The sequence below is a fragment of the Galleria mellonella genome, unplaced genomic scaffold (genome assembly GCF_026898425.1).
Source record: "Galleria mellonella isolate WM207_F2 unplaced genomic scaffold, CSIRO_AGI_GalMel_v1 utg213, whole genome shotgun sequence".
Classification (NCBI taxonomy): Eukaryota; Metazoa; Arthropoda; class Insecta; order Lepidoptera; family Pyralidae; genus Galleria; species Galleria mellonella.
In genome coordinates, this window is record NW_026442039.1 from 6,807,962 (window position 1) to 6,820,789 (window position 12,828).

The 12,828-nt window shown below is 35.5% G+C and overlaps 1 protein-coding gene across 2 annotated transcripts in view; it reads left to right on the top strand.

The window, feature by feature from the left end:
- The window catches only part of LOC113523158 (protein vein), a 114,413-nt gene that overhangs the window by 93,134 nt on the left and 8,451 nt on the right, over positions 1-12,828 (top strand). For both annotated transcript variants that reach the window (XR_008252799.1, XM_052894519.1), the window contains exons 2-4: positions 7,817-7,985; positions 10,978-11,123; positions 12,561-12,663. Coding sequence is in view for 1 of the 2 variants with exons in the window: in XM_052894519.1 (XP_052750479.1) it covers positions 7,817-7,985; positions 10,978-11,123; positions 12,561-12,663 (418 nt within the window). In the remaining variant the exon portion in view is untranslated. The remainder of the gene's footprint in view (positions 1-7,816; positions 7,986-10,977; positions 11,124-12,560; positions 12,664-12,828) is intronic.

The window sequence follows — 12,828 nt, forward strand, 5'->3', positions numbered from 1 at the left end:
CAAAAAGTAAAAATGAGAAAATTATAATGATACAAATAATATATTAATGGAAAGAAAAAAAAAAAACAAAAATTTAATTATACTATAAAAATATACATTTAAAATCAATTATGCACAGATTATTACCGCAGTACAGTACAGTACAGTAATATAGGGGGAAAAGCGATTGTTAGTAATGGAGACTGAGAATCCTATTGCTAGCAATATACCCAACCAGGTTGACCTCCTCGCGGTTCCCCCTGGAAACTATCATGGCTAATTCCTGATGAATTCATCATGATGAGCTAACTGGCCTGTTTTCATTCTCCTCTATCACCCTTCACTGGTGCTCCGCCAGCGTATCCCGTTAGCGCGGGCGGGGATACCATACCATTTTCACCCATAGAAAAAAAGTACAGTAATATAAGTCCAGTTGTGAACTCGCAACTATCTCATTTAGCAAACAAAAAAAAAACACTATTAACTATAAACAAATTGTTTTTTTTTATGCAACTTAGAATGGCAAACAAGCTGACGGCTCGCCTGTTGGAAACTGGTAACCGTCGCCTATAAACATGAGCAGTACCATGGACATAACAGAGTATACTGTTTCGCACTCTGTGAGGACTCAGGTGTTATTCCTCTGTACCCTGTAAATTCACTGCCATATCCCACTCCTCAAACCGAAACACAGCCATGCAAACACGTCTGCTTCACGGTTGAAACATGAATGGGACAGATTTTACAGGGATCACATAAAACATCTGGATTTATTCCACGACGAAGAAACCAAAAAAGAAATCAATTGATTTGAATATAAACTCTCAATATAATTATACAAATATTATTCCTCTATGTGACATCCAAAAGGAGATATAGTACTAAAAAAATGTCTACAATCTAATATATAAAATTCTCGTGTCACGGTGTTTGTTACCAAACTCCTCCGAAACGGCTTTACCGATTTTCATGAAATTTTGTGTGCATATTGGGTAGGTCTGAGAATCGGCCAACATTTGTTTTTCATACCCCTCAATAATAAGGGTGACCGTCCCCAATTTTTTTTTTTTAACTTTTTGAACAATTTATATTTTTTTTATATTTTAATATAATTTAGCATTGAAAAATACATACAACTTCAAATTTTCACCCTTTTACGATCAACTCCTGTTTTTAATGGCAATTTTTATATTCGCTATAGGGTTGCAAGATGGTAATTGTAGTACAAGAAATTTTCATGTATAATTCTCGAAATAATGTATTTGGTAAAACAGCGTTTACCGAGTCAGCTAGATATTTTATAAATATCAATTGTCATTGACATTTAACCGTCGATATTGCACCCGAAAATCATTACCCATCTACTCGGCAGTCGGTTAAAAATATCTCGTCTGGTATCAGTTGTGGTGTCGTCAAGTAAATAGGATTTTTTCAATCGTACCTCCACTATAGAATGAGTAAGCGAGTAAGCTTGGCCGACGTCCAGACTCACTCACCTGGCCGCTCCAATTCGCCTTCCGTCGGACGTGTTGGGACGAGCCTCTATTTATATATTTATATACAGGGTGACGACATTTAATTACAGCTTTAAAGTTTTCGTACTTCGATAATATTTTTTGCTCCGCCAAAAAAAAAAAATTTGGTACATGTCAAAACACGCCATGAATAATGAGATGTTTCGTAAACTCGTTAAAATTAACTCATTTTTTTTATGATACCTACTTAGAATGGCAATAACAATGGATCGCCATCACCATCGAAACTACCGTGGTGTTGTATTTCTCCTTTAAGTTGAAAATATCAAAAATCCTTTGTTGGCGGATGCCATATGCAATAGTTTGTATTATAATATAATTATAATACAAACTATTGTTACAAATTTCAGTTTTCTAGTTTTTTTTTAGGGATGAAAATGGAATAGTAACTCCGCCTGCGCTATCGGTATACACTGGCGGGGCACCAGTGAGCGATGATAGGTTAGCCCATCGTGATGAATACCCCTGGAATCCAGAACGATGGTTTCCAGGCGGGACCAAGTGGAGGTCGATCTGACAGAGTAAATTACTAGCAATAGGATTGATAGTCCGCATTACTAACAATCCATTCCTCCCATACTAAGTTTCCTAGATTTAGTACGTGTATTTTTGGATATCTGTTGATAGTCAGTTAGGAACAACGATTTTATAAGTATAGATCATCTTTATAATCTCCGCCATTATGTGTCCACTGCTGGGCATAGGCCTCTCACATAGACTGTCATAAGGAACGGTCCTGTGCCACCTGCATCCTGACTCCCCGTATTTGAGGTCGTCACTCCATCTAGTAAGAGATCCATCTAGTGTCCTGCTCAAGAACTGTTCTTCCCCATCGGTTGTCGGTTCTTTAAAATATATGACCAGCCCATTGCCACTTCAGCTTGCTATGTCGGTCACTTTGGTTCTTTTGTGAGTGTCGAGGGTATAGGGCGAGCCTTGAAAAATTTTGGAACCGCGTTTTCCCTTAATTGTAGATGAACTTTAAACTTGTTAAAGCTGCCGAGCTCATCTCGCCATAGGTTAGGGTAACGTTCCAGTAATGTGTTTACATCAATATCATAACTCAAGGTATTAATATTTGTAGTTAACACAAGATCGAAGGTGGACATAAAATCACGACCCAGTAGAGGAGGGCCGGTCGAATCTACTACGAATATTTTCAACGTTTTTGTTTTCTTATTAAATATGGCCTTAGTTACAAAATACCCTAAAGGTGAAATTTTATGTCCATTATACAAACACATTTTAATATTGCTATACATTAATTTATGCATTGAGAACATGTCGTTATACATATTTTTTGAAATGACTGATGCACCTGATCCAGAGTCTAATTCCATGGTCACGAACTTATTACTTAACATCAAATCTATACGTATCGGCTTATTATTAATTACATACCTTAAATTAAAGTTTTGGCACTCGTCACATCCGGTGTCGCTATCCGAATCATTTTTTCCGATTTGATTTACGTAAACATGTTCGTTTTTATTTTTTTTGTTACACATCTTTTTTAAATGCCCTTTAATACCGCACTTTTGACATTTGTAATTTTTATAACGACACTTATCTTCACTGTGATTTTTCATACCACATACTAAACACTGTATTTCGTGATTATATTTACATTGATCGCGGCTAGCCTGCGACGTCCACGCCGCACGTGAATTCGCGACGCCGCCATTTTTACTGCCGCCACCGCCATTTTTACTGCCGCCACCGCCATTACCGCCGTAATTTCTCCTTGCAGATCCGTACGATAACTTATATATCGCTTCTTCCTTCACAGCCGCTGTGTCTGATACGAATGCCTTTGCATCCCTAGCACATTCTGCCTTTTCCGCGATTTCAATGGCACGTGCTAACTTTAACTCGGAAACGTTTTGTTCAAACAATTTATCGCGTTCAGGACCTGGACCCAGACCTAGGACGAAACGGTCCGTGAGATTTGTATCCAAGGCAACACCAAAGTCACAGTAACTTGCTAAACCTCTTAGTCGTGCCGCCCAGTCTCCTAGTGACTCCCCGCAGTTTCTTGTTGCGGAATAAAATTTTGCTCTGTCGGCGAATGAACACTGTTTCGGCTTAAAATGGCTGTCGAGTAATAACACCAGGTTTTCAAAACTTTGCGTCTCCAGTTCTTCAGGATAGGCTAGGTTACGCACTAGACGGTATGAGTTGTCCGATAAATGCGTAATCAATATTGCACATTTACAGTCATCTTTCACATTATTCACTTTTAAAAATTGAATTAATCGACCTTTAAAAATAGACCATTCACAGTTTTTATAGTCAAAAATAGGTATATTTCCTATAAAAGACATTTTTATTGTAGGTAGGATCGTCCTCGTCGCCACTGATATGTATTAAGGATGGTTCGCGAAGTGATAACAACTGGTATGCAAGAATACTGGTTTATTACTGACAGCGCATTAAGTCTCCCATTACTAATATATATATATATATATATATGTAGGTAGATATAATTATGCTCATTATTATTAAAAGAGGGTAGCAGATACATCATAGTCACTTACCATCAGGTGAACCGAATGCTCGTTTGCCTCCTTTAAAAAACCTCCGTTATAAAAACAAATATTTGTTTCTTAAAAATATTTTGTTTCATTAGTAGAATATTCTATTAAAAAGCTTTTCTTTTATACCACTGAGGTGGCAAACAAGCGTACGGCCCACCTGATGGTAAATGGTTACCGTAGGCTATGAACACCTGCAATACTAGAGATGCCGACCCTGAAGAAACCTCTTAACCCCCCTTTTGAAGAACCCCATGCTATAGGCTCTTAGGAAAACCTCGGCAGGGAATTTCTAACGATTTTGATTTCACACTGTGCTTATCAGCATATTTGCTTTTATTTAAAAAAAAAAAGAAAATATAATAAACTCATTAACTGCCCAACGGTATTTCTGTACATTTAATACATATTTGGATGTTCCGATGAATGGAGCGACTGAGTTCACGTCAATAGCACTCCATTGCCAATTCCCTCGCCCACGTTCTTGGACTAGACATCTTAACGTCACAGGATGACGACCTTTTACGGAATAGGGGATTTATGAATGAAGGTCTAATAGTGCGTTTTACGCGACGGCGCCGGGTGGGAGACGACTCATAAAAATTCCGGTCATTTTGGAGATGTGCGGGTTTTAATGACGTCAAAGGGCATTGCACTTCGTATCATGATTGATCTTGTTAATTTTATTGATGGCCTTGATGGTGTAGCGGTTTAATATAGTACTACCTCATTTTCCAATGTTTTTGAGTTCAGTTCTTGTACAATAAAGGCATTAATACAATAAAATTTAGGCAACAAACCCTATTATGTTTATTTATAATGGATAAACTCAAAAACTATTTAACCGATTTTTAAAATTCTTTCACCTATAAAAAGCTACATTATCAGCAAGTTAATATTATCCATTATTTTATTAATACATTAGGGTGCCCAAATCACTAGTACACAGTACTTACAATACCTAAGGTACATGTCGTAATAGGATATCTATGAAACATCTCGATATTAATCATAGGATTCGATTCGAAAATCGATTAAATTGGCTTCTTATAATATTACTTTTTTTAACGAAACAATATCATACTTGTCTTTAATTTAGGTATATATCTTACACATAAATGCACAAAATGTGTTATGTGAAATAGAGAAGAAACTATTTTACAAAATACTTTCCGGGGACATCAACATTTCTGAAGTCTCCAAACTAAAAAGGTTGACTTATAAACACCCATTGGAGATAAACTCACGAGCTTATTACTATATGTACTAATACAAATAAAAGACAAATAGTTCCATCCTATTGTACAATATAATCCCAATGATGAATGGAAAGCGGTGGGCGTAGATAATGGTGATGTTCTTGAATGAAATGACGTCATGGCACTATTAGGACGATTGTTCGAATGAGACGGATATTAGCAGAGGTCAGGGGACTCCATCAGCAATCCATCACTTGTTATAGCTTATACTAATTGCGAAAAAATATCTTCGAGATCTCTCTAATGACAAATCTAAAATCTATGCCCTAGTTATATTTTTCTATGGCAAATACTAAAACACGTCTAGATGTTGATAATTTCTGTGACATAATGGTGGGCAAGTTGCTTTGTGTAAATTAGGTCCCGAATCCATTCTCTGACTGGGCCATTTTAAGAAACGAACCTTTTTAATTGATTCGGGTCTGAATATTCTGAGCTGTACCCCCGGATGTTCATTGTTTGGTTCTCGACATCAATTAATAGTTATCTATAAAAAAATCATATTCATTGTTTTCTTTATAAATTTTTAATATTTGTTAATTTAATTCACTTGTAATTCACTTATTATAAATATAATGAAATCAAAGAATATTGCCTAATTTAAAGATATCATCATCACTTCGGCCAGTATCTATCTACTGCTATACTGCTTCTCCAATGCCTCGTGCCATATATGGTCTCCCGCTTTTTGTATCCTTCCGCTTCTAGTTCACTATACTTATAATCATACAATATATTTGGGCATAGGCCTCTCTCAAGACATGCCACGAAGCACAATCTTCGGGTTTCGTTTCCAGCTATTACCCATAATCTTATATATGTGTCGCTCTACCTAGTATCAAGTTATCCCACACTATACTTACCGATTCGCGGTTTCTACTCCAGAACATGTCTACTCTAACAGTTATCGGTTCTACAATAGATATGGCATGTCCACTACCACTTCAGGTTGCAAATTCATCGAACTATATCAGTAATTTTGATTTGTTTATACCTAATAGTCTTGCGAAATTGCGATCGAGATTAATGTACGGAGCCTAATTCTACAAAGTCCTTGGCCACAAAATAATGAGGTCACATGTAAATATAAATTTGACTAATATAATTGTACACCGACGTCATTAACACGACGTCATTTTCGTCAATCGTTTCCTCTTTCGTCTTGTATTGATTGCACATTAATTCTGATCCCTGATCGGTTTTGCATACAAATAATGCGATAACTTCTGTAAGAGAGTTGACTGACCCTTTCAGACGTAATCAAATTAAATACACATATAGCATCGTCTACATCGCAATAATAGCGTCTCTCAAAACGGAGCCTGCCCAATCTATTACAAACATTAAGTATGACACATTCTGGATATATAGTTAATATAGTAAGTGATTTACTACTAGCGCGACTTTTTTTTTCACGTCGCAACCGAGCCAATTTTTTTTCGTCGCCCATGGATGGGATGTTGTCCAAAGGAATGACTCCCGTTTAGATAATACACGTTATTTCTGATCTTACAAATGTTACTCGTCAGACGAAATAATAAGGCCATTGGCCTAATGACAGCACTTTATTTTTAGTTCGGGACTTTTGAAGGCGACTCATTTAAAGTGCTGGGAAGGTGGAGTGGGGATAGGGAGATTCTAACGTTTGTGCAACTACATAAATGGTCACGAAATTTCTTTAATTAATAATTAAGCAATTAGACAACATTTATGAAGATGCAGAGTCAAAATCGTTTGTTAAGAAGATGAACAGGTTCAGAGTCAAAACGAAAAGTGATCAGATATTGATTTGTACAAATTTGTAAAGAAGTCGTATAACTATCGTAAAAAGTAAAAATTTTCTAAATACAGTGTGTTTTTTCAATTATTTTTATACAATATCATCTATTTCAAAGACATAATAATATAGAAATGAACTCGTAAAATGGAAACTGTGAAACTGTCCACTGCTGAACAGAAGTGAAACATAGAAAGATTTTGTAAGTAGATACCATGCTTGGCAGGAGGGTAGCAACCGCAATTAAGATTTGGTGACGTTAAAAGAGGGACGCTGCTACCCATTCCTCGACCATTAAGTCCTTAAGGATATGTTTACTACCTTACCATCGAAGAAAGCATTGACTATATACAGATCATTTTTCCATGAGAAGTAGGTATCGTAACAATACAATACTAGTGTCAAACATAAGTTTTTAAAAATCTATGAATATTCATTGACTTTTGGTGCCGACTCTACATTCATGAAACAAATGAAACAAAAAAAAAAAAAAAAAAATATATATATATATATATATATATATATATATATATATATATATATATATATATATATATATATATATATAGTAATTTCGGCTGTGCGTTGATTGCCAGTTAGAGCGTAGATTTTTAAGTATAGATGTAAACAAAACTAAACAGCATTTTATTTTCAATTTCATTATAATTCCAAGTTCTATTTAAATAATTACTCCCAAAGATTTTGTAATTGACGTTACTCTTCTGCACCCAGGTAGATCAGCAAAAGTGGAGCCAATGCAGTCGGTGCGGACAACAGAGGGCTCGAAGGTGAAGCTGGAGTGCAACGCGAGCGGGCGACCACCGCCGCGCATCACCTGGTACAAAGACGGGAAACCGGTAGCCGATATTGCATTAAGAAGATTCCGGGTGCAGAATTTCAGGTAAAATTCACTTTAACAACTTAAAAATTCTTTACTGTACTTAATAATACCGTAAATATAGTAATTAGAGACAATGTTATTATAAGTTTAGATTCTAATCCTCAAGCTAATAAGAAATATACTGTTTACAAAATTCATATGGTCTCATAGAAGTTAAAAGACGACAAATTAAAGTTGACTCAAAAGTTTTAGAATATATTTTAATAGTAAAAATTAGAGACTCGAATTAATCAATCAATCGTAAATTAATAACTGATACAAGATACTTGCTGCGTGGTAACTGCTGTGTGGTCCCAGCATAGAATAGGCCACCCCTTCCTTTCCCTTTGGTGTCGTAATAGTCGACTAAGGGAAGGCGAGGGATGGACAACAGCGTCCCTCTTGAAACATCTCTAAAATCCTAACTGCGATTGCCATCCCGCCTGCCAAGCGTGTCAACTACTGGCAAAACTCCCCTTTTAGTGAAGGAAGGAATGTTTAGCACAGTGTTTGGACAATTAACGGCTGAAATAATAATAATAAATAAAAACAAGATACATATACACTGTGCTCTATTTCTACCTCAAACTATGTTTGTTTGACTGGTAGCTATCAATATAACGACTCGCCATCTAATTACTATGACCCACTTGAAACCGTTTGCAATATTGATCTTGATCCGAATTAATACTTCCACTCGTAAGCAAACAATGTCCCGCTGTCGGCAGTCAAATGAGGCTTGCATTCATCTCATATTAACGTCCATTGCACACGCCTATTGCGAACATATTGCACTAATCTTAAATGCAGGCGACTGTCATTGACCCAAGGTACCTCCCCGAACGATTGTGCAGCAGGATCAATGGAGAATAACTCTTGTCGCATTGTATCAAGAGCCTAAGCTGATTGCTATTATATTTCTAATTATAATCAAGCGATCCGGACAGCAATTTCACGGTTTGTTGATGTTAATGTATAAAACTTTGCTACGCTAATATTTTTAGTCTGATACAATTGTGAGGTCAAGTAACTATGGATATCCTAATTAGTATAGAGATGTAACAATTAAAATGTTTGACACTTAGTCTGGTTAGCATCTAGCATGCTAATGTCCAGCAATTCGATCTGTAGCCTTTATTCTGTATGCAGTAGAATCTTAATTATCCGAACATCGATTATCCGAATATTCGATTATCCGGATTTTAAATGTCACGACTCTTATTACCAATTTAGAAATAGTTTTATGTATTAACTGGGAAAACAGGTAATATATAATTAATTATCTTTATATCCCGTAACTTTTTGATATCGTATTGTCTAAATGACGTATGTAAAATCCTTTACATATATAACAAAAAAATATCAGAATTTGTTATGCAGTGTTTAATTTAATTTTAAAATCGATTATCCGGATTTTCGATTATACGGAATACCCCTGGTTTTATCTGATTCGGATAATCGAGATTCTACTGTACCTACCTAATAAATAATAAATACTGTTCACTTTAGATGTAATAATTGCATGGCAACATTCTCGATAATTCATAAAAACATTTATTCTTGTATGTGGCAATTAATAATTTTGATTGGAGGTAGTAAGATAAAAAAAAGTTGTTGGTGTCTGCTCTTAAATACAGAAACAGAACAGTTTTGTCGTTGTCGCTCATAAAGTATTTTAATACGTATAACATTTAATTTCACAATCGTGAGACTTTAGTTTTTGAATTTAATATTTTTGTTTTATAAAAAGAATTACGCAACAGATAATTTCTCGTGTCGTTCTTAAATATTTAAAAGGATTTAAGATTGAAACGTCTGTCGGAAAATTCAAGATCGAAACCCTAGTTAGTTAGCTAGTTCTTATAACATTTACGAGGTAATCTCAGGTAACTTTAGCATGCTTTTGGGAACTGAGTGATCTGAGTATCTTGTAAAAGGAATTTTCGCTAATCAAAGGGTAAGTCATTTGAACTAAGTTTGAATCTAGGTAATTTAGTAGTACTTTTAAAACAACTTGTCCGTTTTCGCATTCTCAAATATTTCAAAGAACTTATCGTACATACAGTCCACTTTATATTCTCGCACAAATACTATAGATTCACACTATTTCCTTGCTCCTGAAATAAGGATACAGTATGTAATTAGAAATCAATGGGGCTACCATAAAACGTTATTCTGACATTTTGAACTTAAATTTCGTGAAGACGCTGAAACACATTTAATGATTGATTGGTGTTTCGTTCGTTATAAACATAAAAGTATGATACCAGCAGTTACTATTCGTTGCTAAACATATGCCTCCTCCTATGAGAAGGTTTTACCAGAAATTGCAATGCTTAGCTAACGGGTTGGCAAACACAGTGCGCATTTGTGATGTTTTAATAGGAACGCTGCAGCCCATCCATCGACCATTATATTCCCTTAGTCGTCTCTTACGACATCCACGGGAAAGGAAAGGGTAGCTTATTCCATGCCAGAACTACATGACAAAAATGTAATATATTAAAAACAAAAACATTAAAGTATCCGATCGATCAAAATTATACAATTTTTTCATTACTTTTACATAAATTTCTAATGTAATTAGTATATTCATTTATTTTAACATTTATTATATAAATAGTTAGGTATTATATGTATTTATAGTGTATGTATTTATGTAATATTTTATTATATATTTTAATATTTTATTTAACTGTATATTTGTTTATGTATTAATAGTTGTAGCACTTCAGCTGCCCGCTAACGAAATGCTTTCTCACTGTATTGAGTTGACTGGAAGAGATCTCTGTCAGAGATAAGTCCACCCTTGCTCACAATATTTATAAATACATTGTTTTATATGTAACTTACAAGTGCAATAAAGAATATATATAAAGTTCGTAGTTTATTTGATTCTGAAATCTTGAACTTTCTACAAACATCTTACGAATTCTAATGGGAAGTCCTAGAAATTCTTAATTTAGTTTTTTAGCTTTTTTTTTATAAACAGATATTGTATATCTATTTTCAGAAGGCGCTCGGTTTTAGTTATAAGGCACGCCAAGCGCGAAGACTCAGCTACATATGAGTGTAGAGCGCAGGGCGCGGTGGGCCAGCCGGCCATCGCTAAAGCGACAGTCAGCGTGCTGCCTCCAGTCGCGGCACCACCTGACACAAGTAAGATTCTTAATATGTGATCCACTCTTAGATTATATATCTACACTAATATTACAAAGAAGAGAAATTTGTATTTTTGTATGTTTTTTTTATACAACTTAGAATGGCAAACAAGCTGACGGCCCATGATGAAAAGTGGTAACCGTCGCCTATAGACATGAGCAGTACCATGGACATAACATAACAGAGAGTCCTCAGGAATGGCAACGCATAGGGGATATCATGGGCGAAACAGTAAACTCTGTTATGTCTATGGTACTGCTCATGTCTTTAGGCGACGGTTACCACTTTCCATCGATTGGGCCGTCAGCTTGTTTGCCATTCTAAGTCACCAATCTACCCGCTGACATTGATGCTCCTTTCCACTTTGGGTGTTGCTGGAAGAGAGCTCTTTTAGAGTTAAACATACCTTTGTACATTTACTTACCTCTGTCATATTTTTATGTACTATCAATGTGTAGAATAAAGTATAAATAAAGACAATAAAATAAAAAAATATCTACTGAAGATCAGAAATCTTTTACACATATTTAACAATATTGTAACTTCAACTGTATGCGCTGTAAGTTTATCAAACAAACAAGTCACGTTATCATTTACCGATACAATGTTTGCATCTTCCATCGTATTGCGGATACTTATGGGAACACTGCTTTGATGCAATTTCCTTGAAATGGCAACTTATAAACAATGCCAGTGCAGCGATCCGGGTGATCGGTTACACTATAACGAGATGCAATGGTTTCGTTTCATTCTTTATTATTGACACAGTTTATTAAAGGTCGTTTGCATCTGCAAAGCTAATAATTACATTGTACAGTTTTAACTGTTTCTTCTTCGGTTTTATCGAAAGAAAACGTACCTACTAAGAGAACTAGATAGATGAATCAATATCTCTCCTATCAAAGTGATAAATTTAAAGATTCGCCTTTACTTCTTGTTATTACTGTATGTTTTAGTGCGTAATATATATGTGCGTGCGTGCGTGCGTGCGAGCGAGCGTGTGTCCATGCGTGTGTGTGTGTGTGTGTGTGTGTGTGTGTGTGCGTGTGCGTGTGTGCGTGCATGTGTGTGTGTGTGTAAGTATATATTTATGTATACATACATGATATAGTTATGTATGAATTTATGTTTGTTTAATTTTTTTTGTTTAAAATTTATCACAATATAGTATATCGCTCTACCCGCTGACAATGATGCTCCATTCCACTTTGGGTTTACTGAAAGAGAACTCTTTTGGAGTTAAACTCGAATTTGTACATTTATTTACGTCTGTCAATAAAGCATAAATAAAATAAATAAATAAATAAGTACCCTCTTTTACACTGCCTCAACATTTGATGATTGCGGTTTCAAGTTTTTTATTAAAATTATTATATGTATGTCTCATATATTATGTAAAATTTTTATTAATTATTAAATGTAATTCGTCCACAGCGACTTCGGGCGCGCCGTGTCCGACAGCCGACCCAGCGTACCCCTACTGCCTCAACGGGGGAACATGTTTATTCTTCGAGCAAGTTCAAGAGCAGGCTTGCAAGTAAATTTATTTCTTACCTTTTTAATGGAATAAAAATGGAATGGTAACGCCGTCTGCGCTATTGGTATACATTGGCGGGGCACCAGTGAAGGGGGATTGGTGAGGATGAAGCAAGTCAGTTAACCCACCGTGATAAATTTAACAATAAATCAATCATGATAGTTT